The following is a 26,337-nucleotide window of genomic DNA, read 5'->3' on the forward strand; positions in this document are numbered from 1 at the left end:
ATGTTCGGGATCCAGGAGCATCTGATGCGAGAAGTGAGCGGATTAAAAGAGAGAACTCTTGGAGAGGAGATGGATCCGGTCCGGTCGTGGGTGCGTAATGTCGGGGTTGTGGATGCGAACGTAGCGGCGCAAAGGTACAGTACAAAGCAGCTGATCTACTGACAACAACTTCTCACCGTTATTTCCATCACTTGCGTTCAGCTGGCAACGGCATCGCATTTAGTTTCGGAATCCGCATCACGAGTATAATATAGTTTATAATGATGATATTTAACATTTTAGCAGGTGTCCTTACAAACTACTTGTTGCAAAAGATGATACGAGTCCCCTTCAAAGATGTTTGCCCCCAATTCACTACATGTCGTTAATTATGATGTAAGAGCTGTACACTTTATATTATTTTAGTTTTTTTTTTAAGTATACGGCGTTATGTGCACAAAAGGAAAGAAGTCCCACACAATAACAATCAGAACGATTAGACGTAACGATAATGTCACACACTAGGAGCAACTGTTCAGATCATTTACTCTGGTGTCAATTTACAGACTTAGTTCACACAATTCAATTTGAGATAATTTTTGAAAACCTGAACGTGACTAAAGCTGAATGTCCTAAACCAGCTATTTTAGTTGATGCTGAAACACCGCACTTCATGTTTTTTATAGAAGTAAAATGCTTTAAAAAAATGTTGAATCAGTTTTGTTTTCCATATTCCCCAAGATGTCCAATCACCATCTTCATATTTACATTTTTTTTTTACAAACACAAACACCCACCGACACACCGACACACCGACACACACACACCGACACGCACACCCACACACCGACACACACGCACACACCGACACACACACACACACACACACGCGCGCGCGCGCGTCATGTCCAAAGTTGAGAAAACAGTATTAAGTCAAAAAAGCGGCTGTGATTTCCAGAAAATAGAACAAGATAATTAATATCACACATAAGTCTTAAAAGCCATAGAATAGGAATTTAGTAATTAGTAAGTGATACAACAATAGCGTTATTTGAACTGTATTTAGGTTATTTGATATCATGCAATATTTTATTATTGTTACAATGTAATTATAAATAACTCGATTATAATATTGCCCTCCCCCACCCCTCCCTAAAAACTAAAAAACTACAAACTAACCAAAAATATTTTTTATGGAGAAAAAAATCCCTCGTTTATTTTTTTAAACGAAACGTTTAAGAACCCCCCAAAATATCAAGAAAGAACTGCTCAAGTTTTGAGTTATCTCAAAAGCTATAATTACCAATTTTATACAGAAATAATTCACAAAAACACACAGAATATGCCTAAATCTTTAAGTTATTTAAATTCAACAGTCAGTATATGTACACTTATTGTCAGTACATTTTTAACCAAGATGCTCCACCATCAGTCCCAAAGTCAAAAGTGTTGATTTTATTGTTGAATTTGGAGTTTTCAAGCTAAACCATAGTTTCAACAAGTTTAGCCTTTCCTGTTCTTCTTCTTTCCTTGAGCATATTTTTAGGCCACATTAGTTTCTAATCTCGACAAGTAAAGTGGCCTTCAAGTTATGGGAAAACAAAATATTTATAAATTATCTGTATGTGTTTTTTTGTGTGCAAACTATTACTAATTATTGTATGGATAAACTGAAGGCCTTCATTTGAAAGGAACGTTCTAACCGATGGGAAATAAGGGATTTAAAAAACAAAATCATGTAAGATTGAGTTCTCATGATTTACGGCATGCAGAGAAAAGTCCTGCTTTATTTTGTATTATTTAGATTTAAGAAATATTTTTCCACTTCCAATGAATACTATGTTAGATGTTAATTTAATTAGAAATAACCTTCACACTGATCAGTATGCACTTTATTGTAACACAATGTAAATGCCTGTGGAGCTGACTGTCTCTTCCTCTTGTGCCCTCAGTGGAGTCGCTTTGTCAAGAGCTCATTTTGAGAAGCAGCCGCCTTCAAACCTCCGCAAGTCCAACTTCTTCCACTTTGTCCTGGCTCTCTACGACAGACACGGCCAACCTGTGGAGGTGGAGAGGACTGCCTTTGTGGACTTTGTTGAACATGACAAGGTGTGTTAATATTTCTGAACGCCTGTCTGCTTTATTGATTATTTGAAGATATGTCATCTTTTCACTTCCACCTAAAACCCTTCAACTAGTAACATCTGAAAAACTGTAAATGGCCACAACATTAAAATGTATTTCAGCTTTAACCAGGTGCTCAACTTGATCCTCCACATGCCCAGTAAAGACAGGCATATCGAACAGCTGACGGCTACATGTTTACACAAGCTCTACCCTCAATGAGCTGATGATGTGGGATTGAAAAAGAATATCTAATGACTAATTAGCAGCTTGCCTCATTAGGAGGACATCACTACTTTTTAAAATGCAAATGATGCTTGCTCCTGTTAAGTTATACAGTGAACTAATCATCAAAGTCTCTTTCCTTCATGCCCCCTCTTCCTATACTCTAAATACTGCGGCAGGGGTGGGGGTGGGGGCTGGATTCCTCAGGTTGGACCAGAGCAAAATAAGGAAGGGTGCAGTGTGGAGACAGTTAGAAAGAGACTAGCCTTGTGCCCCATGTTGATGGATCTTTCTGCCTTGTGCTGAGGGGAGCGAGAGCCTCCTAAACTGTCAACAGATCCAGATCTCCCCTGTGAGAAAGACAAGAGGACACAAACCTGTCAGCTGAAGTTCAAACATAGTTTTACTATGAATTTCATGGGCAGGGTGGGATGGGAATGGAGAGGGCGGGCGGGCGGCAGCGCTAACGCCAGGGCTGAAAGCTGTCAGCGTGCTCCCCTTTGTGCCACACAGGCCAACGTAGAGCAATATGACGGCAGTGGGGGAGTTCATTTTCTGCATGGTTAACCTGGCATCTGTTTTTGCTTTGTAATTATGCAGAGGTAGAGTGATGGCAAGGCGAGATAAATGTTCCTCTGTGTATATTCACAAAACTTATGAAGCTAGGCATCCATCTATCTCCCGACGTTAAGTCTCAATCTCAACTTTGAGTTTATGTTTGGACCCCTTTTTACTTTCCAACTTATCTCCATGCATCTTAATTTCCCTCACTTCTTCTTCTTTCCTCACAACTGTCCTCTTCCCAGTTTCTCTTCTCCTCCAACCTCCTCGTTCTCTCTCCTCCTCTCCGGCACACGTCTCTGTGATGCCAGCCTCCTGGGTTATTGGACCAGAGAGCATTCCTTTGAGACCACTTAGAAAGACCAGTAGAGGTAGAAGAAGAGAAAGAAAAAGGGGGAACAAGAGACAGAGGGGGGAAGAGAAGGAAGAAGTGAGAAGCTAGTGGAGTGCCTGGGGGAGGCAGGGATAGCGGAAGGGAAGTTTTTCTGTCAAGGTCGACTGCTGCTCAGTCTCACATACAGTACTTTCCACACTTTGCACACACACATGCGCATATCACCATGCCTGTGCTACCTTATTGCCAGGAGGACCACTGCATTTGATCTTCAGGTTTTTAGAAGTTTGCATTAGACATGATAGTTCAACCCCTAAAGAACGTCCGACTCAAGGTTAAGAGCTCAGCTCTAGAACACAACCAAAGGTCCCACATGGGCTCTGAGCCTACAACCCTCTGATCTCGATGCTGCTGTCGGGGAAGGGCAAGCTGCAGGATTAGGAGAGACTCGCTGTGCTTACCACGGCATGGGGATGCTCAGCTGTACTTATCTGTGCCTCACAAGTGCTTAATGCTCTCCGATTATTGGTCTTGTCTCTTTCCAAGGAGCAGACGGGAGAAAAGACCAACAACGGTACTCACTACAAGCTACAGCTCCTCTACAGCAATGGTGAGTCAAACACGAGTTCTCAGATTATGGGCTGATTCTTTGCCCTTTGAGGTGATCATCTAGATATTGGTGTGGAGCTCTGCATTACAGGAGTTGAAAGAGGTCAGCGGTGACACCTTTCCACTTCAGTGATCTTCCTCCACATCCTCACCTCGCCTCTCCTCTCGCAACTCATAAATTACCTTCACCTTCAACGTCTAATCACCGAGTTTGTACAATTCAATGCTTCGGCTCTGCGAGGAGCCACTTCTGGGCACACGCAGGGAGAAATGAGGTACATGTTGCCCCCCCCAACTCCCCCTCACTCCCCAACTCCTCCAACCCCCCATGGTGCTTTCACATCAGATCGGGGATACACAGAGAAATTCGGTTCCCATGAGCCACTGCTGCCCCTACTCTGCCATCGCAGTGGCACCCATGGGAGAGAAGATAAAAGACATGTTCCAGAGCAACCCCCGTATACACCCACCACACACACACACACACGCACACACACACACACACACGCACACACACACACACGCACATACAAGCACACCAACACCAAAAGCACTTCCTCTGCATCCCCTCCTCTCATCCCCTTCCCCCAAGCGATATCAAAGGCATCTCAATCGAGACTTTGATGAGAGGAACACATTTTGAAAGCGATACTCTCCAAAGTCTCTGAAAAAATCCTTGGGTAATGCGCTCTTTTCTCGAGAAGCAATTCATTACATGTCGTTTCCCTATGTTGTGTGATTTACAGCGGAGGTTTTGAAGCATCCAGAGGTTCAGGTGTTTTTGTAAATCTCACTCCGACACACACCTGATTAAATAGAAGACCATGCAAAAGGACATTCACTCTTCAATTAAACCCCTTAACAAACGGATCGGGTGCTATTTTACCTGTCACTCATGTAAACTTGGGAATAAATCATAAATTAACTGAGAACCACAAAAAAAAGAACAGCTTGACAAATCGTGAGAACGTGGTCGTATATTCTGGCCTCAAAGCTGAACATGACTGATTATCATGAAACATCAAATAACTCTCAATCCCCTCAGAAACCATCAGAGAGAAAATACGAACTGCATGCCAATCTTAGTCCTCCATGTTGGCTGGACAGAGTTCAATACTTTTTCTGAGCGCTTGTCCAGAGTTTGAGATAAAAATAGATTGATGTCATAAATCTTTCCATTTTATTTTGAGAATCCTCAGCACCATATATGTTTTTAGGGGGTTTATGAGTTTACGTGCAGTTGCTTCATTTATGGTTATGTGGTATTTTTTAAATAGAGTTGAGCATGTAATTGATCTCTTTTCCCAGTTTCCATTTATCTATAGAACAGAGGGCTAGAAATCATCCATTCATTTTATTTCTGAAAAATGCATGCCTCAAATGCTGTGTGTAGGTTATTGCTAACAATCAAGTTCTGTTTTTGCAGGGGTTCGCACGGAGCAGGATCTTTATGCACGACTTATCGACTCTGTCACTAAACAGGTTGGTACACTCTCAGCTATGCAAGACTAACTGACTGTACTGATACATGAGACTGAATCTGACCCTTGTTTCCTCCTCTCAGCCCATAGCATATGAAGGACAAAACAAGAATCCAGAAATGTGCAGAGTTCTGCTCACACATGAGGTCATGTGCAGGTGAGTCTAACACACACAGACACACACTCACCCAGTCATTCACACCTTCACCCACAGGGAAGAAATACAAATATCATCACCGTCCGTACACTTTTGTTGTCTCAGTCCGCTTGGCGGTTTTGGGACGACGCTTGAGGCTGTATAGTTGAAAAAAACTACAACTTAAACTACAAGTCTAGCCTATCTATCATCATCCTTGTTACAGTGGTAGCCCCTTGGTGCTTTCTGCTGTAACGCTGCGTGTCCCCATGCCAGCTCCTGTTTCTTCTTGGCGCTCCTCACTCTCTGGCCTGTAGTTCTGCAGCTACACCACAGCTGACAGCAGCTGACACTCTTTTGGGAAACAATCTGCCTTTCCCTTATTGAAATGTAACTTCAGCACTTCTGTTTAGCCAAGACATCTCATTTGAACTTTGTCAACAAGTGATGACAAGTCCACTGGTATATTTAAAATGTCTCAGTGTAACAAAGAGCTGTTATAAAAGCAAGTTTAAAGAGTCCAGTCAAGATTTAGGGAGCAGAAGGTTTTGGTTAATGCTTGGTGAATAGAGAAAATAGGTGAGTATGGGGTTATGGATGGAGAAGAAGCCAAATAGAGCGGTCTGGATGTGGGGCAGTGACCCAGGATTCGAGGGCAGCAGGGGGAAGGATAGGGGGCTGGGACACGGGGAGAGGGGCTAAGACGGAGTGGGCTTTGCCATTGTGTAGTCAGCAGATGCCCGAATGTGACTCACAGCTGGCTAATAACAGAGCCGAAGAGGCAGAGGGCAAGCGTCACAGCTGGGGAGTGAGGCCGTCTGACAGGGGGGCGGAGGGGGGCAGGGCAGGGCCAAGCTGGGACACGAGAGGGGTGAGGCGAGGTGTAGGGGTGGCAGATGGTTAGGGGTGGGGGCACTTTTGTTATGCAGCGAAGGGGACTTTGGGAAGGGGGGGGGGGGGGGGGGGGGGGGGCTGGGTGGCCAGCAGGCTCCTCGGACAGGACTGCTGACGAATGGTAGGATGTTATGGGACGATGTGTGTGTGTGTGTGTGTGTGTGTGTGTGTGTGTGTGTGTGTGTGTGTGTGTGTGTGTGTGTGTGTGTGTGTGCGCAATGAGGCTGCGTGGGGGTTGAGTTTGATTTCAAAATCAATGTGACAGATTGCCGGGCTGGCTTTTCACTTTTGAATGGTCTCTCACTGTTTGTAGGGTGTGTTGTTGTACCTTTTCTTCCTCTTTTATTCTTTTGTCTACTCCTCCCCTCCCCTCTCATGCCTCCTTTGTGTGCTCCTGGATCTTGGCCCCGACTGCGGCAGAGTAGTCTGAGCCTATGGATGTGGATGGGCCAGACAAATAATGACTCCTCCTTTTTAATTTGTGTGTTTTTTTTCCTCCACTGACTTTTTCCTCTTTTCTGTCTCATTTAACTGCCCACTCAGCCGCTGTTGTGAGAAGAAAAGTTGTGGCAACCGAAACGAGACGCCCTCTGACCCAGTCATCATTGACAGGTAATGAGATCAAAACACGTCCCACTCAGTGTCCACTACCTTTAACAAGCACCTCTTCATACTAAATGTTCAGCTTGCCCTTTCTTTGTATGTATGCACCTACACACTCACAAAGACGGAGAGAGAGAGATTGCGGGTTGATGTGAAGGTTGTTGTGGTGAGATCTCACTAAGCAGCTGTTGCATCTACACAAACCAAATGAGAGGAGTAGCTACATAGCAGAGTAGAAGCTCCAATTAGAACACATTTATACACAGTTGTACGTTTACAGTGGTGTTAATGTTTATGTGTACATTTCACATGCACATTTCAATGCCTTAATACTAATATTTAACAACATACACATAATTGCTTTTACCACTTGAGTTTCCACTGCATCCATACAAGGAGGTTGCAATATACAGTGTAAAATATGTGTCTATGTCTGTCCCCCATGTGGTTCTCACTCTTCAGCTTTCTGTTCTCTGTTGATCTATCTTCAGCCTCCTGGGATTTGTTTCAGTTTGGCCACTCATTACGTTTAACGGCCAACATTGCACCTGAAACCTGCCAAAAGCGTAGATTTTGTTTTATCAGAAGCATGTGGATATTCTATAGCACCAGACAGGCTGCCATATGTGGTAAATGTTCACCATGACAGCCAGTTATCAGGCTTAAAGGCGGATGACCCCCTCAGTAATCAGCGTGTGTGAGGGCCTTCACGTTCGAGGGATTTTGGAGGTCTCTCGCTGTCTGCCTGGCATTAACCAGTGTGATGAATGCTCGTAAGCAGACCGCATGTGAAATACTTTTTCTGTGATGTCATAGACGCAACCTTCATCTCCTCTCTCTCCTTATCCCTCTCCTTCCCTCTCTCCTTCCCTGCAATCGTCTGTCTAGAAAACACTCACTTCATATACGTCAAGGACCCTTTTCTTTCCCCTCCTCAGTTCAAGCTGGCTGGCTGTTGACAGTGTGTCTCGAAGGATCTCCGCCGAAGATAGTTTTCATATAACGGAGAAAATCGGGGCTGTTGTCTGTTGAATTTTCCCAGAATACCTTTGAAACAGCTGTTTTTTTCATTAACTGTAGCACATTACTCTCCCAATAACCCACTCTGCACTCCCGTTATACTTTCTCTTAACATGTATAAAGCTCCTCGAAATGTGTTTGTGAGCAGCTTGGTGGCGGGCTGATGAAGCAAGTCCTTGTATGTGTGTGAAGACTAGTGTGAGGATGTGAGGATTGATTTAAATGCAATCATTGACCTACTGTACTCTCTAATCACAGTGGGCACATCCCGTCCTGTTGGGGGTGATTCTCTCTCTTGACTGGCCTGCAAAATCCTCTCCTCAGGGAGCAGCCTATTAGCAGCCAGTTAATTTCTGATAAGCCAATGGGATTTTTGCCTGGCCCTGTGCCCTTTTATCCAACTTAATGTGCACTCTCTCTTTTGACTGCATGCATGCACACCACACACCGAAAAAGTCAAAAGACAGATGTGTGTGTGTGCTTAGAGAATGTATATGTCTGTTTGTGTGCACACAGACGGATGTATATTTTCATGTGTTTGGGGATCCTTGCACGTTTATTTATGTATGTATATGGTTGTATGTGCGATTGTCTATGTGTCTTTGTGACCCCTAGTTTGACCTTTTTCCCCAGACACTGCTTGGGTCTTAAATTATTCATGTGTGTGTGCAGCCTATGTGCATTTGTGCATGTGTGTGCATGCAATGGTGTGTATGTGTGTGTGTGTGTGTGGAGGAGACGGTCTGTTTCTGTGGCTCCAGTAATCAGCCTCCTGCTCCCAGCCCCAACACCTGTTCTCCAATTAACATGCAGCGTGCTGGGGCCCACTCGCTGCTATCACACCAGCCACTGCTTTCTACTCTTTTTCTTTCTCCTTTTCTCTTTTTTCTCTCACTCTCAGCCCCGTGCTCCCTTCTTCCCCGCCTTACCTCGTATCTGTACTTCTGCACACCCCTCTCGTTCTTTTCCGTTCACTCTCACATGCTCCTACTCTTCACTCCCAATTGCTTAGTTCCCCTTCTCCTCTTCTTTTCCCTTCACATAAACTATCTCTCCCCCACCTCTTCCCTTCCCTTTAGCCTGTCTAATTTTGCCATAATTAGGCGGTGTCATTAGGACACCTAGCCAAGCACAAGGGAGTTTGCAATTCCCCAAACGGCCCAAACCCCCTCTTTTCTAATCTCCTTTCCATATTGTTTCAGTTTTCTCTCCCCCTTCTCCTTCTGCTGCTGCTGCACCCCCCCATCCACCTCCTCTTCCCCCTAATCCTGATTTGAGTGAAAAGAGAAAAAGGAGATCACAGCTGATCCATAGGGAGGGTGGAGGGATAGAGGGTGGAGGGACCGAGGGATGAAGAGGGCAAGGGCAGTCCTTGACAAAGAGATGACTCTTAAGTTGCCGATGGGAGAGAATTATCTAATACCCCGCTGCCTGCTGTGTCTAATAGTTTTACAATTGTCTAATCTTAACACTGGTGAACTGCTACACTCACAGGCCTAATGTGACTTTTCTGAGAGTGTTTTATCTTTCACTGATGGACTGGCATGTTCACTGATTGGTTTGATAATCGATCAATAGACCGATATATAGATTGATTCCTCCTGCCTCATCATCATAAATCTCCACTAACTCGTCAAACTCATGCAGTCAATGTTTTCGACAAATCACTGACAACAATTTTGATCATCAATTTAAAAAGTTCCAGTTCAGCCACAAAGTGAAAAATATACTGCATGTTCTCTGTTGTTTAATCAACTTGAAAATAGTCTAATTAAAATCTAATATACAATCAGTGTAATATACCTATAATACTAATATTTCCCCCAAATCCTTTCATTACTTAGAGCTTCTCTCTTCTGAAAAGAATTAAACCCAGGCAGATCTGTTAATGGCAGCATTATTGCCATGCTGACCTCTGACCTCAGAGAAACTATATTGGTTCAGGGCCAAAGCTGGCCTCTGTATTTATGAGTGAACCATTGGTTTACAATGGAGACAAGCAGATGTCAGTATTAGTATGAGACTGTGTGGTTTGGATGGGAGGGGTCAGTGCTCAGTGTGAGTGTGTGTGCTTTTATATTTAGCTATGAAGCTGAGATCAATAGTTGGTCATAAGGAGTGTGTGGAGGGATCCATCGAAAGGCAAGATCCTTGTGAGGTGGGGGTGGGGTTGGAGAAGGGCTGATCAATGGCAAGCACTATCTCACTAATTGATCGTGTTTCCAAGAGGGGTCTTTTTTAACAAGCCGGCACTCAGAGAAAAGAAGAATAATCAATAGGAATTTTCCAATGTTGTCAATATGGCTCTTCCCTCCCCTCAACTCAAAACAAGCTCACAAAGACTAAACATACTTGTGCATAACAGCCTTTTGTTTTTTTTTAATACTGAACTAACTGAAATACTGTGCTTTTTTACATTTTGCTTTCAGAGGTGATCCTTTTTGAACAATTATTAGTTGTCCTGGGCGACTTTAGACTCTCGGCTCCAAGAGGAATCCATTATTGTTAATCTCAGGTTGTGGGTTTTATTGATCTGTTTGTAGTCTTGGTTCTAGTTATGTGCATGTACCACGGCTTTGTTTTCAAGTAGTGAGAGCAGGGTTTTGTTTTCAGTACTACAATCGGTGTGTAGATCTGTTGAAGAGCTTTAGTCTCCATGTCCGTGTATCATTTATTACCTGTTAATTCATTTAGCTGATGTTAATTATCAAAGCTATTTTCCCTGCAATCCAGTATGATAACGTTCAGACACACATGCACACTCCGTCTCTCTCCGTTCTTTACGGATTAACACTGTCTGGACTGTTTGACAATACACTATTCAGATATCATTTGTTGTTGTATGTAAATGTCTCTGGTGTCTCAGGGAGGCACCATCTGTTTCCATGGTAGTCCATCCACCTGCTTGCCTCTGCATGTCTTTAAACTAATTAAAAGAATAACAGTATATGATGACGTGGGCCACATCCCTCTGAATGTTTTTTTTCCCCCTGCCTGCTCTTACAGCAGGACAGATACTTTCTTCTTGTACTGCTAATGGAGGGGAACGCCGGCCTCCTCATTCTTCAGCTCCAACCAAAAAGAAAATAGAAGCTTCAAGTCTTTGGGAAAAGCACATTAAACTATCAGCCAAAGAATAAATGCAGTAACATTTGTTGGACTGTGTCAGGGGTCAAATTCTTTCCCTTTCCCAGATGCATACTCATGCACTGCCGCCAAGTTGCCCTGTTAGGTCATCATATATGTGCACTTGAGAGTTTTATGTGTGGGACAACAATGTCATTTTAGAAGATTGTTTCTCATACTCCCGATATAAGATTTCTTTTTAGCTGTAAAGTGGAACTTATGCTGTAGCTTTTTCTGTTGATACTGGCACCCTATACCTATACTCCCATTACCTTTTCTACTACATTTTCTTAAAGATGGCTTGTCTAAAAGTGTCATACGATTCAAGGGACAGTGAACAATCCCTTCTTGCAGCCCAGAAATAAAGAAAATCCAGTAACATGGATTTGAGTTTCTAATTTCCCTACTGTTTTTTTTATATATATTTTACTCCGAAACCGGATGTTGGATGATGATGTTGTGGCGCAACAAATCACCCACAAAGAAGACCAGAATACCTTGCACATTATTCTATTTATATTTAAGGAATTTATCCCAACAAATCAGAAACAAGCATCTTATATTGTGCAATGTTATACTGGATATTATACTGATTTATAAGTTGTAAGTGACCTTAGGTGGATATATTCCCTGCACAGACTGATCACATTGTAGTGTAGCTGGATTGCACTCACAGTCTGACACATCACACTGATGCAGATATTAATGTGTGTATAAATTACCTGTGTGTCACACATACATACAAGCACAGAGACAAAGTCAGACACACTGGCCCCCTCGGTCCGCTGTCACAGGTCTCCGTCGTGGGGTAGGACTGTCCAGTCCCTCCAGACCCCCTGTCAGCGAGCCCCTCAGGCTGGGGGCCAGGCAGCGTGGCGACAGGGCCCTGAGGCTCCAGTGCACACCACCTCACACAGCGGAGCGGCACACAGGCTGGACCAGTGAGCAGCTGGCACAGGACCGCGGGGATGGCTCCTCCCTTGGGGCAATGCAAGGGGGAGAATGACACAAAGACAGACAGGGAGAGACGATGCAATGTCTAGAATATCAAATTTGCTGACAGGTACCGCTTCAAACAGAGAGAGTCTCACTCAGAGTTAGACTAGTGAAAACGAGTTCATCGACCTTTTGTGGGGCTTTCTGCGAAGTGGTCTGATGTGAACTGGGAAAATCCTGCACTCAAATGTGCACAGGAAGTGTATAATGAGTCGTAGGTTATGAGCCGAGTTTGTGTTTGGTCACCTTTGCTCCGCTTTGGCCAGTGTTAGCTGTTGTGGCTTGAACCCTGACACAAGGAGTCGGCCTGGTTTGTTTTCTTTGAGAGAGCCTACAGAGGGGGCAGTCGGAAACAGAGAACGGTGGAGAAATGTTTTGACAGGAAATGGGAATAGACTACCAATGGGCTAATGTGGAGGAACAGCAGGGGGACTTTTAGAGTGGGTGGGATGCAGAGGGGAAGAGAGGGGGGCACATTTGAAGTTAGGAGTTGCAGCTCAATGGCACTCTGAAAGGCCTCGCACTTTCAGAGTAGCTGGGACAAACCCTCTCATTTGTCTGGTCACTAATAGGGTTCACCTTTGGTTGAGCAGTGTAGAGATTAAGTAGGGGCACTCAGAGGATCAGAAGGGGGCAGATTAGGGTGATTTAGAGGCACTTCAGATCGCAGGCAAGTGAGCGCTGTGTGGTTATGTTTGTCAGATTTGTATTGGTTTATTTTCCATGTGAAATTCCTGCATTTGCCATTTATTTTGTAAGGGGATCATGTATCAGTATCATCAGGATCTCATGTGTGTGTGTGTGTGTGTGTGTGTGTGTGTGTGTGTGTGTGGGTGTGTGTGTGTGTGTGTGTGTGTGTGTGTGTATGTGTGTGTGTGTGTGTGTGTGTGTGTGTGTGTGTGTGTGTGTGTGTGTGTGTGTGTGTGTGTGTGTATGTGTGTGTGTGTGGTGTTTGGGGATGGGGGGCTGGAGTCAGAGGCCAGTTAGCGGTGGTATTTAGGAACAAGGGCTGTTTTCTTTGGCTGGATGCTGCTGCTGTGGGAGGAGCTGTTAGGCGGTGTGTGTGTGTGTGTGTGTGTGATGGGGATCGGTCTGTAAAGTCTTAAATTTCGCTAATGACTTAACAATGCCCCCTGGTGCTAGGCCGGCCCTGCTAGCCACCTTGTTTGTTTGTTTGTCTGTTTATCTGGATTCTGGACATACTATTTTTCTCCCAGGAGTTAGATTTCTCTACAAATTCTCGACCCTTTTACTTTTTGAAAACATTTCCCAACACTAATATTTACACATCTGCAGTAGTTCTTAAATAAAATGTGATTACGTATCCTTATTATGCTTGAGGCAATACTTATCTCTCCTGTGGGACACGAAGAAAGGCAAGGGTATTGTGTCGGTACAGTTTTCATACAATAGATCCATATTGTTAGCTTCTACTTGCACTTTAAAAAAGCATCGCACTAACGGAAGAATATAGTATGGATTGCAGGATAGACTCATGCACTGAATGAAGTGTATAAAGTTAAAGCAAAGCAGAAGTCTTTGCTGGCTCTTTTGCGTTTTGCTGGCTAAGTCATTAATGCAGCAGCTGTTGTGTTTTCCTCATCATGGAGGAAAAGTTAAAGGAAAACAGGAACAGCAATCGCAATGTCACTATAATCTTTGGATGCATGTGTAAACTTGTGTGCGTGTGTGTGTGTGTGTGTGTGTGTGTGTGTGTGTGTGTGTGTGTGTGTGTGTGTGTGTGTAATGGTCCTGATGAATCTGTCAGGGCTGAGGGCAGAGGGTGATGTGACTGCTGACAGGCTCCCAGCATGCATGCTGGGAGCCCCAACAGTCAGCGTGCCCTCCCTTCAGCCTCCCCACCACCCGGCTCCCCATTCTCCTCTCCCAGTCCTCGGCTACACACATTTGCTGTGTATTAGCCACGGACAGTAAATTACAGCACCCTGGACCTCCGAGTGATTTCATTCCAATCTCTTCACACGTTCTTCTTCTCCTCCTGCAGCACCATTATCCAGCTCACCTTTTCCTGCGTCTGTCTATCTCCCTCCTTTTCTCTCATTTTGATCTGTTTTCCTCCCTGTCTGTCATATTCGTCCTGGCATTTCAACTTCCTCAACCCTGTCAGATTTCTCTCCCCTTTCTGTCTTTCTCTCACTTCTGTTATACTTCTCTTCCGCCGTTCTTCTATTGTGTCACGCTACACAGCGTTCCCTCCCTTGCACATCCCCTCCGCTCCCCCTTTACTTTCTTACAAGCAAGTCCCTGTTGTCTAGGCTTCACAGGTTTCTCCACTGCTTCTCTTTCTCTCTCTCTCTTTCGTCCTCCTTTCTCCTATCCCTCTCTCCCACCCTCTCCTTCCCTCTCTCTCTTTGCACCCCCCCTCCTCTCTCTTTCTGGAAACAGATGTTGTTTGTCAGATCTTATCATTACTGGCTAATTAAGAAGACATCTCTTCTCCTTCTGTTGTTGCTTCTCTTTCCTCTCCTCTCCCGCTTGGTGGCATCAATCCCAGATTCATTGTTCTTTTCCAAGAAAGGTTCAGGTTGAGCTTTGATATACATGCGTTATTGGTAACTCTGCTTAGTGGCTGATTGATTGGAAGGGTATTGAGAAAGCGAGATTCGTGTTGATGTATTGCAGATGACCTTCTGGTATGTTTGAGATCTCTTCAGCTGTAGAGGGTGCTCTGTGTCTCTATGTGACAGTTGAGAGTATATTTTTGAATGCTTGTCCCTCAGGACACACCAGGCATGCTGGGAGAGGTGAGGCCACTGATGGGACTTCTATTCCCTGTCCTGGTTGTGAATTCATGTTCTCCAGACTCTGAATATCTATCCATATCCATCTATTTGGCATGCTGACCGCAGTCCCGTGTGGCCAAGCTTTGTATGCAATCTTTGCTTTTGGCTGCAGCTTGAGAGACCGAAACAGTAATTCATTTTAAATTGTTGAGATGCACATTTAGCAGCTTGTGAGAGGTTTTGCAGTAAAACACTTTAACGCCCAGGAGAAACCTCTTTGAAACACTCGAGTGCCTCTTGTGTACCCTTCCCATCATTTTGCTTTCCTCCCCTCAACCCTCTTTTCATCGCAGCTACGCCGTGCCTCAGTCACTTTTGCGGCGGCAAGCCTGAAGGTTTTACAGCGCTACCAAGCTCTATAAATCAGCACTAGTGGTTTAAATGTTTTGCTTTGTCACAGTTCTCAAGTTAAGAGGCGGTGTGGGCTGGGGCTAAGGTTGCAGGGGTGAAGCCAGCCTGGGAGGCAACGGAGAGGAGGCCAAGAGGGGCACAGCCAATCCAGCAGGCAAATGTATAAAGAGTTACCCCATGTGCTCGCTGTCTGCCTGAGACTACCTGGAGGCCATTTGAGCACTTATTCTCTTACCACTGATCAATAAGATAGATTTTATTTTTTTAATTAATTTCATATAGTGTAGTTATTTTAGTTGAGTTTACTGATATGAAACAGTGCCTTTTCCTATTCTTTACTTCAAGGATTCAAAATCATTTCTATTTTGCAAACTTCTAAACTTCTCAAATGCTGACTTTGCCAGAATAAAATACAAATCATTAACTAAATTAGTAATTATTTGAATGAGCAAACAAGACTACCAACGAGTGATGTTCACCCCTTCTGATCAGTGAAGTCGGATTTCTCCAACGGTGGAAAGTAACTGTCTGAAATAATATACTGAAAGTATATTTGGGGTTATTTTGGCAGCAGTAGCTCAGTCCGTGGGGACTTAGCTTGGGAACCCATTCCCAGTATGGACCCAGTAGTGTGGACTGGCAGCTGGAGAGGTTCCAGTCGCCTCCTGGACACCCTCAGGGATGTGCTTTGAGATACTTGTGCTTTGAGATACTTGTACCCTATTTGAGTATTTCCATTTTATTCAAATCAAATACTTGTATAAATTGTACATTTTACTCCATTGCATTTATACTGCCGGTATAGTTACTGGTTACTTGAATAATTCCGCCATTCAGCTGCACGATGAGTACCTATACTTGAGTACAAGATCTGAATACTGTCCCCACCACTGCATTGAACTTGGCTGTTTTGAGGTGCATGTAAGCATGTGAGTATACAGATGGTGTTCGAAGATATACAGGATAAGTATACGGAATCACACTGAGAAGCTATCAGACATCAGGGTAACGTGACGGCCAGTCATGTACTAAGGTAGGCAGTGGATAAAGGTTTCAACTGTGACAATCTTGTTAAAATCAGGAAAGCTACAGCTGTTTTATTGATGACTGGATGTGTGTTTTACAAGCTGTCTCAAAAAGGGAGAAAAGACTAGCACGGAGTCTGTTTGGCTGTGAGATGTTTGCTGGTGAAAGGCGAGTGAAGCTGATGGCACAGATATCCCTGTATGTTTTAGGAGGAGGATGAGGGGGATGAGGGGGTTCGGGCTGGGAGGCTGGTGTGAAAGGTCCTGTGGTGGTATGCGACAGAGGGGGTATCAGTTCGTGGAGGGTTCTCTGTGCCCCATTAGCAGTGTCAAAGGTCATGTGCCCCGGGTGTTAACCCTGGTGACCAGTCTAGCTTCCAGTCTGCCAGGGGACCCTGGTCCAGGGGTATTTATTACTATCCCTCCCCCCCGCTCCATCCCCCAAACACAGCCCTCCCAATGGAGGAAAACAAAACACCTCCATTCCTCCCCCCAGCATTTCCTCTGCCTGGGTATATGTACTAATTGGATGCATATCCATACACTGATGCGTGATGACCCTGGTCTGGTTAATCCAAACCCTAGCACATAGCCATGAGCTGCAGCATGTTTTTGAACCATTACTTTACTATTAAAAATCAGCTTGCATTTGCAAAAATATGACTTTTAGACACCTTTTTGCTAATGTGCACATTTTATTGCACAATCGATTATGCACACATGGTTGCTGGCCAGTCGCTATTTGTCTTTGTAAATGTTTCAGTGAAAAAACGCATGAATGTGTGTGTGGTTTATACAGCCAGAGTGTGACATATGCATGCATACACGCACGTATCTGGGCCTGCTGTATGAGTTAGTGCTCTCTGTATGTGAGTGTGGCAGAGGAAGGCCCTCAGCATGTCAGTATGTTTTAATGCTTCACATCTGGTTTCCTAATTTTCCTCCCACCCTCCCTGCCCTCCCCTTTGCTCCCCTCCACCGCGATGTCAGGACACTGTTTTGTTTTTTCAGTGTTGAGGGGGTGAGGGGAGGTGGGGATGTCTGATGAGTGATGGCCCTGAATACAGGACATCAACATTCTCCCTCTCTTCCTCTGTCTTTGCCTCCCTTCTTCTCCACCTTTCTGTTCCTATTTCTCCGCTCTCTCTGCTTATTTCTTACAATCAATACCTATTGAGCTTTATGGAGGGGGGCAGATTTACATGGTTGAAGAAAATGAATAGGAGCAGCACTTTTCTGCTATCTCTACCTCTTATTTTTGCCTATATGTCTGAGCAGCAGGGCATCCATGTGTGCTGAACAAAAATGCTCCTCATTCTGTACCTTTAATTTTACCCTCCTATATGTTTTGCCATTACAGCAAAAATGTGTCATCTTTTGTGCAATAACCCCAGAAATGGAAGGCCATAGCCAAATCCCAGAAGAGAATAGAAGCAAGGAAAGTTTCTTAGCTGTGGCGCTAACTAACTTGAACCCTTAAATTAAAGCCTTTTGCATCACATGCTTCAAGAGTTGCTGCTACCAGTAAACCTTCATTTACAATGAGCACAGAGGGCGATGTGTTTTATGTCTATGTGAAAAGGCAGTTTGTGTCAACAGTGATTAGTGCTGATGAACGCCTATGAATTTTTTTGTTAGGGGTCCGGTGCTGCCGGTGCTCGTTGCATGATTAAGGCCATATGTAAAGCCCGATGTGTAACACTTATGTGTAACAGATGCCCCGATGGACTGAGAAATGTGAAACTGAGAGTCCACACTGAGGGGTGAGATATTTGCAAAAACTGCATTTCTGTTTGAGTTGTTAGTGCTGGTTGGTCATTAGACTAGTTTTAGTAAAGCGTGTTGTCAATGTTAGGATGGCCGCCTCACGCTGGGAGGCCTGTGTTTAGTCTTGGGAACTGAAGCAGATGCAGACAAAAGGGATTCGAGGCCTTGACAGAGATACAGAAGTGAAGGCAGTAAAGAAAAAGCAGACTCCCTGTGGTGCCACAGTGGAAAATGATCCCAAGGTTTAAGACTTCTATGTTTTGTTTGTGTTTCCTGTCTTAAGTGTGTCTGTAGAGGGTAGATGTTGTGGAAGATAAACCTTGGTCTCCGTTGCTTACCACAGTAAAGTCTGGGGAATTCAATTACCCCCTAAATTTGTCATCAAATAAGAATAATGCGGAGTTTGCGCTCATCAAGCTTTGATATTTACTCATAATTGTAAGAAATCTAATGTCGCAGGCAAGTATTCTTTTTCTGCAATTAGAGAAAAATGTTTTAGCTTACATTTTGTTCAGCTCAATTATTATCAGTGGTTGAAAACCAAATAACTACAGATATATATATGACAATTTAAAAGTTTCCCCATTAGCTTTATTTGCACTATGTTACTCACTTAACAGTGTTTTAAACAAACAGAATCACCATTTTACTCTGGCTTTATGTGCATTCTATGTGAATGTAAAGAACTAGGCACACATTAAAAAAATAAACACACTTAAGCTAGTGCAGTTCTTAGAAAACATCTTTTCTCTGCAATTTTCCTGTGACATGAAAATCGCCTCCAATTCTTTGCATGTACTCCTTATCGCTTCCCTCTGGATGGGGAGGTGTGTGGGTGTATTACATTACCAAAACAAAAACAAACAACAGCAATATTAAACTTTTGCAACCACAATAGAGGAGGGGATAAAACACAGAGGGTCCTCGACTTCTTATTAATTATGCAAGATTAGTCTAATTATAATTCAGCAAATGAATGTGTGGCAGAAGGTGCGAGGCGACGGAGCTGGGAGATTTGCATGTTAAGTGGGCAGGGGGAAGCGGCTAATGCATGCTAATATATGCGTCAATGTCTCGCTTTAATTTCAGCATTTGCAGCTGTGTGCGTCCGAACTAAGGGGGGTGAAAAGTTGACTCAATGGGTTTTTAGGAGGGGGGCAAAGGTGGGGGTGTCCGTGTATTAGGTTGTGCATGCATGCATGCGAATGTGTGTTTCAGTGTGTGTGAGGCATCTGGTGTCATACAAACAGGGAATGATGAGAAGAAGTCAACAAACAAGGTCAAGAACCCTCAGAAAGTGCACAAAGCCTGAGATGGATATAGACAACCTCTCAATTAGGGTTGTGATATCGCTATCTGAGGCGTCCCTGCAACTTGTATCACATCAGTCAGTCCAATGAATGATGACTGCTGGTTAGATTACACTAAGTAGCTGACAAGCAAGTGGCGACTAAACGATTGTGGCTAAACCACAGCCAGACCATGGACATGGGTACCAAGAAGGACCTAACTCTTTATAAATGACAGCAATAGCCTTTAAAAATGGGCCATAATATAAGAATTATTGCCCAGGATAAAACATACATAGAGCATAACCCTCAAAGGAGGCAGTAAAATGAAACAGAACTTTTGATCATGGTCTCTTTTCAGGGGCAGTAAACAAACCGTATAACTTTCCTTGTGTAATGTACTCTGCATATTGTGATGTCAAATCATGTTAAACTGATACTGTCATGATGTCCAACAAGTACATGTAAAAAAGGACTGATGAGGGGAGAAATGGAAGAAGGAATCGGGAGAGGCACAAATGTGCACTTTTACATGTTTCCACCCAAAACGGAGGTCGAGCCCAGCTTTGAGGTTGGAGGTCCGAGCTCCCTGATAAATTATAACCACCATCTGCCAACAACAATATTGATTGTCCTCCAACGAAATAGCTCAAATCAAAAAATATTGGACACACTGTTGGAACTGAGAGCCAGATCCTGTTCACAAGGGAGAAAGCTGGAGTGAGTGATGGAAGAATAGCGAGTTAAAGCTGACAGAATGAGAGAGAGATTAGTATTCGATGGGAGAGTTCAGGGTTGTGGGGCCAATATGAAGTTCCTCTCCAAACAACCGCTCTCCATTAAGATGACTTATTTTTGCAGAAAGCACAGTGTGGGTGGCATTGGGGCAAACCATGTAGCCCCAAACCGCTGCCTCCCTCTGCAGCATTTTTCTTCAGCCCTGTTGTTGTTTGTTTAATTGGAAGACTAATGGATGTGTTTCACATTCTCTCAAAGTGAAGTGGACATCTGGTTTGAGGACCATATATTTGCCAATTGCCCTAATTATATCAGGAAGCCGCATCACTTCCTAGCTCATTTTTCTTTTCTTTTGCTTTAACACACATTTTCCGCCGAAAGAGATTTGTGTGGATCTTCATGCCTCCGTCTGCACCTGCCCTCTTTATATATACTTTCCTGCATCTCACCTTGCCAAGTCTCCCTTCTCGCTATATTCCAGTGATGGAATGTGTTCTTGTTGTTGCCTTCTCTTTCCCATCGCTGTCTTTGCCTCTCAGCATGGGGACTTTGGGATTGCGGCAGAGCTGCGTTGCCATGGCAGCGGGCTGTGTTGCCGAACTGTGTACACCTGGGATTTGGAGTCTCTCTCCGAAGTCTCCTTTTCTCCTATTTATTCCACCTCTCTCTCAGGTTTTCTTTGGTGTTGCAGAGGCTATCAGCACCCTGCTTTCTCTCAGCTTCTCCCAGTCTTCTCAGCCTATCACCCTCAAAAGTACACTCACATACGTAATGAGACACATATACTTGAAAACAAAATTCATGTCCATACCAGTGCCTGTGCCTCTATCACTATACCTCCCTCTTTCCACCTCCTCATTTCACTTTCTCTGTAGTTGTCTCTACATCGTTCCTCTCCATTCCCATGTGGGGGTTCAAATACGGCATTGCGGGATACTGCGGTCCCCCGAGTCCCCCGGCATACATCACTGTCTCCAGTTTACTTTGAAACAGAGCAGCACGTTCCACTGGACTGTGCTTCAGATTCTCATCACTTTATTTAAAGTGTAATAACATTGACTTTAATAGTAAGCTAAACAGCTGGGATTGATGTCATATAGAGACGCAAACACACGCACACATCATACATAAGACCTGTCTCTGAAAAATAATGAATGTCTTCGCTGACTACCAGTGTTGCAGGGTAGCACCATTCTTTCATGTGATTTCTTCGTTGCTGATGTACAAACATGTGTCCTCTTATTTACCTTTGCAGGTTTTTCTTGAAGTTTTTCCTAAAATGTAACCAGAATTGTCTGAAGACGGCGGGAAACCCGAGGGATATGAGAAGATTTCAGGTACGAAAAGATGGGGGGAAAAGAATGCATGCTTGTGTGTGAGTGGGAAGTGGGAGGGTGGTGACACGTTGGACTGAATATGGGAATCAAATTATGTTAAAAAATATATTTTACCGTCTGCAAAACATAACCGCTTCATGCCCCTCCATTTTAGTAGATGGAGACTTAATAGTCAATTTCTTGTCTGTTCTAAGTAGAGTTTATGTCACAAACTTTGGCATAGTAAAGCTATGGAGCATTGGAAGACAAAGAGGAGGGAGTAAGAGGTGAAAGTCAAAAATCAATTAGGAGTCAGAGAGATGGAAAGACAAACGAAAGGAGGTAGATATGTGGAAGACTTGGTCGTTGGGGTGCAGGAAATAGGTTGAGGTGTTTCAGGAAGTTGTCAAGAATTGAGTGATTGGCTCCAGATGGAGGAGGTCATGCTCCGTGACCCAGGAAGTGGTCACAGGGGACACTCCCGCCCCACTTCCTCTGCCGTCTTTCAGCACCAGCGGCCCCTGTCTGGCATTCTCCTTCTCCCCGCAAACCCTGCGTACCTTCCCCTTCTTCGTGCTCCCTCTGTCTTCTACAATGTTTGCTTTAACTCCTGCGATGTGACACATGCTGAGAAGTTATGAGCACACAGGCGCTTCAAGACTCTCATCTCTGGGTTAAAAGGTGATCAGAGCTGGACAGAAGTCTGCTGCTTGATCGATAATTTACAGTTATTTTCCTTTAGGCTCCCCTCCCTTTCCACCGCCTATAGCACATATGCTTTTTCCCTTTCTCTCTCCCATGTTCTTGTACCTGCAAAATTACTGCCATGTGTTTATTTCGAAGGGAGTTTTTATCTTTGCTGTCTGATTTTCAAAAAATGCCCATTATAAATTGTTATAGTTTACTATTTAATTGAAAATGACCTTTTCTCACTGACCCATTCCCTTTAATGCTCAAAAACATGTTCCTAAAACACACTCAAACTCATTATCACTTTCAGAAATAGCATCACATCATCAAAAATATCAAATATCATAAATATCCAGAGAGAAAAAGTATCCTCTCATTAATTACATGTGTGTCATCCATGCGAGGCAGATGTGGGAAGGGACACACACATGCTGTGGCCAGAAAATCAAATTAGGGTCACTATATATCATCCACTGTTTTAACGGCCGGCAAAAATGGGAGATCTGGTCCATATGTTTGGTGTCATTGAAGGATCAGGCGGAGACAGCGATGAGCCTGCTGCATGCTGCATGAATCAAAAAGTTAGGCAAGAGGTAGTGGAGAGGCCATATGGAGACCTGATGGCGGAGCGGAGGGCTGCATGAGCAGTGTCATCACCAGAATGCAGACATATTAAGAAGATCCCAGTGATGTCACATTACCTATTGAGAAATATTACTATCACCTGTATGCTCAAACAGATTGTCGCTCAGGGACTTTGCGGTTGTAACTGGAGATTGTGACTCGCAGCGTGCTGTCTGTGTTGTGCACACACACTCATGTATCTCCCTCCTCTCTTCCTCTCAGGTGGTCTTGTCCAGCACTGTCAGTGTAGACGGCCACGTCCTAGCAGTGTCTGACAACATGTTCGTCCACAACAACTCAAAACACGGTCGGAGGGCCCGCAAACTGGAGCCAGGCGAGTCTGCCGAGAATTCTATGGAATATGGTGAGACTCTGACACTGCAGCACTACAATGTTACGCCCCATTTATCTTCTCATTTTTATTACATGTCTACTTCATCATTCATACCCAGAAACATACTGTAATAGCAGGTACTTGAGTTCCTTAATGTCCATTTATAATCACCGTGATACATCAAACATAACCAGTGGTGCTACTGAGGTCATTAACTAAGCTAATTAATGCATTAATTAGGACACTTGGCTCACATAAAGCAGAGACGATAAAATTAATATTATCTTAAATTTAAACATGAAGAAGTAAATATATTATAGCTAAAATATAACAAATCATGAGACAGACTCATATTTTAGAATTGCTTAACTTTGTTAAGTAGTATTAATGTGTTGATGTTATATCTCCACAGCAGCCAGTAGCATTAAAACATTAAACATTAAAATACCCCCTAACACAATAATGTATCAATAATTCTAATTCAATTATAGCACAACTCTCACTGGATCCATTTCCTACATATTAGTGCTTTACCTTTTAGTGTATTTTACACATAATATAAGCCATATAAGCCATATAAGTGCAGGACTTTGTTTCTCTACACAGTTGTACTGCTACATGTCCTCAATTAAAAGTACCACTGTGCCTTTGTACTCTGTAAATTATGTTTCACTGGAGCTTTTTTAATTCTATATGATTGCAGGTCATGTGATATGGATCGAAAACTCATTTCTTCATGCAGTTTGTGGTGTTATTCAAGGATAAAAGCCCCATACAATTAAGCAGCCATGCAAAATGTTAGCTTTTAAATAAACCTTTTACTAACAAAAACTGAAGAGCACTTTCAACACATTCCCCCTGAAGCAGATTTGCTCTCTCCACTCTTCTTTCCACTGGTGTACATCCTGAATGTAAACCCTTGGAGTAACTCCTGCTTTGCTCTCCTGTGCAGCCACCCCGTGCATCAAAGCCATCAGTCCCAGTGAGGGCTGGACCACCGGCGGGGCGATGGTCATCGTCATCGGGGAGAACTTTTTTGACGGCCTGCAGGTGGTGTTTGGCAGCATGCTGGTGTGGAGTGAGGTAGGAATTGTCTCTAAAGCATCTTGCTAATGATGGTACAGTCTGCAGTGTATTTTGAAATGATATATATAGCATATGGCTTGTCTCATTATTTAAATGATTTATGGGCAGTCTACACAAATTAATCTTTCCACAGTATTGTGTTAGCCTAAATATTTACAAGGCATGGAGGGGGATAATTTGTTGCTGTCTTTCTGACATGATTTCCGTCCTGTTCCTCAGCTGATCACGCCACACGCTATCCGTGTCCAGACGCCTCCTCGACACATCCCCGGGGTCGTCGAGGTCACACTGTCTTATAAATCCAAACAATTCTGCAAGGGAGCGCCTGGGCGCTTCATCTACACAGGTATTTAGACAACTGCTTTGTTCAGACTTCTCAATGGTACCCAGGTTTTCAACTGTTTAAGGGTCTTTAAACATAAGATTTAATTTGCAATACATGTTTTTCTCTTTTTATTTCAGCCCTCAATGAGCCAACTATAGACTACGGTTTCCAGCGTCTTCAAAAGGTCATTCCTCGACATCCTGGTGACCCAGACAAACTAGCCAAGGTTAGAGACTCGTAAATAAAAGATTGCTCATAATGTGTTTTCAAGGAACTGTACATGCTACACTCTTACCAAGATATTAACATAATAAATGATGTTCTTTGCAGGAGATTCTTCTAAAGAGAGCAGCAGATCTTGTTGAGGCTCTCTATGGAAATCCACACAGTAATCAGGTGAACAGCAGCAGCTTTGGTCCAGTGTCCTCAACACTTTAAATGACAAATTGGTTTATTATAAAACATGCAGATATTTAAAAGACTACACAAATGATATACATATTTCGCCAATTAAATATGAATTGTGTATACTCTATATTCCTGCTGAACATTTTCCAAAGCATACCATAATTAATAAAATCCGTACTTTTGAGGCAGCCACTGGTTTTCAGTCATTAACTTGCAGGCGTTTGAAACCTGCTTGAGATATGTAATCCATCCTCGTGAATATTTAGAAGGCTTTGTCAGATCATGATTGTATGAAAATACAGGTCGAGCAGGAACTGTTTGGGAACTTTTTCAAGTGTTCGTGTATGAGGAAGCTTCAACATCTGAGATTTTAATCTGCTGCCAGAAAGTTTAATTAGACGTAACTCCGACATATCCTCATCTTTTGTAATGCTCACCTGTTTCCTGTCAGGTAATAGATGTGGGAGTTTACACATTTAACATCTTGACAGCCTAAAAAGGTGCATCTGGCCTCTTTCTGTAAATGTGAAACTGCAAACCACTGCTAATTTCTGTGTGTTTGTATCTTCTGCAGGACATGCTGCTGAAACGTGCGGCGGACATCGCCGAGGCGCTTTACAGTGTTCCCCGTCCTCACAGTCAGCTGCAGGCGCTGCCTAGCTCACCAGCCCACGGCAGTGTCATGGGCCTGGGCTCCTATCCTTCCCAGTTAGGCGTCAGCATCGGGGATCATGGACAGAGCAGCCAAGGTGAGCAGAATAAGACATACACCATTTAATACTTTTGTTTTTCCCCCACTAATGAAGCTCAGAACTGACCCAACCTTTTCATACTTACTTCAGGTTACATTAGAAATTCCAGCAGTTTGTCTCCAAGGGGTTACCCATCAGCCTCCACTCCTCAGCATTCAAGCTACGGGGGCAGCGGAGGGATGACTGGAGGCTACGGGACAGTTCCCATGACCAGTCTAGGAGTACCTGGCTCTCCTGGTTTCAGCAGTGCCTCTCCCACAGGCTCTCCCTACAGTAAGACCTTATAATGATCTATACGTTTCTGAGTCCGCTGTGATATATTAAGACTTGAGACTGATTGTTGCTCTCTCTTCCACAGTAATGCCCTCCAGCCCCACTATACCAGGGAGCTCCAGCTCATCATCGTCTCTCTTGCCTTTTTCCTCCTTCCCGTCTGCTGCTAAACAGAAGAGTGCTTTTGCTCCCGTCCTCAGGCCCCAGGGCTCTCCCTCCCCTGCCTGCCCCGCCTCAGGGGTAAACAGCTTCAGAGGTAGCCATCCAACTCACTATCTGACCCCCCTGTCCGAGCTCACGAATGCAGTCTAACCCCCTGTACTAACCGCTCAAAAGCTTTGACTGAACAAGACAGAAAGAAAAGTTGCTGGATGTACAATAATGCAAGACCTAATTGATTAGAATCATAGATTTTGTATATTTTTTTCTCTCCAGCGATGACGGGCCTGGTTGTTCCCCTGATGTAG

At 43.8% G+C, this 26,337-nt stretch overlaps 1 protein-coding gene across 2 annotated transcripts; it reads left to right on the forward strand.

The window, feature by feature from the left end:
• ebf2 (EBF transcription factor 2) lies at positions 1-26,337 on the forward strand (the record flags this gene model as incomplete). 2 transcript variants are annotated; one of them, XM_079221618.1, is made up of 16 exons in its annotated part: positions 1-134; positions 1,932-2,088; positions 3,770-3,833; positions 5,259-5,314; positions 5,397-5,470; positions 6,887-6,955; positions 21,318-21,399; positions 22,915-23,056; positions 23,979-24,109; positions 24,332-24,458; positions 24,575-24,663; positions 24,768-24,833; positions 25,420-25,594; positions 25,688-25,870; positions 25,956-26,126; positions 26,306-26,337. In XM_079221618.1, 16 exons carry the CDS (start codon positions 1-3, stop codon positions 26,335-26,337), a joined length of 1,752 nt encoding a protein of 583 aa, XP_079077744.1. The 2 variants fall into 2 exon arrangements, with proteins under 2 accessions (XP_079077744.1, XP_079077743.1); XM_079221617.1 differs by lacking the exon at positions 26,306-26,337 and having other exon boundaries at positions 25,956-26,182.

Source organism: Taurulus bubalis, assembly GCF_910589615.1.
Source record: "Taurulus bubalis genome assembly, chromosome: 8".
NCBI classification, from domain to species: Eukaryota; Metazoa; Chordata; class Actinopteri; order Perciformes; family Cottidae; genus Taurulus; species Taurulus bubalis.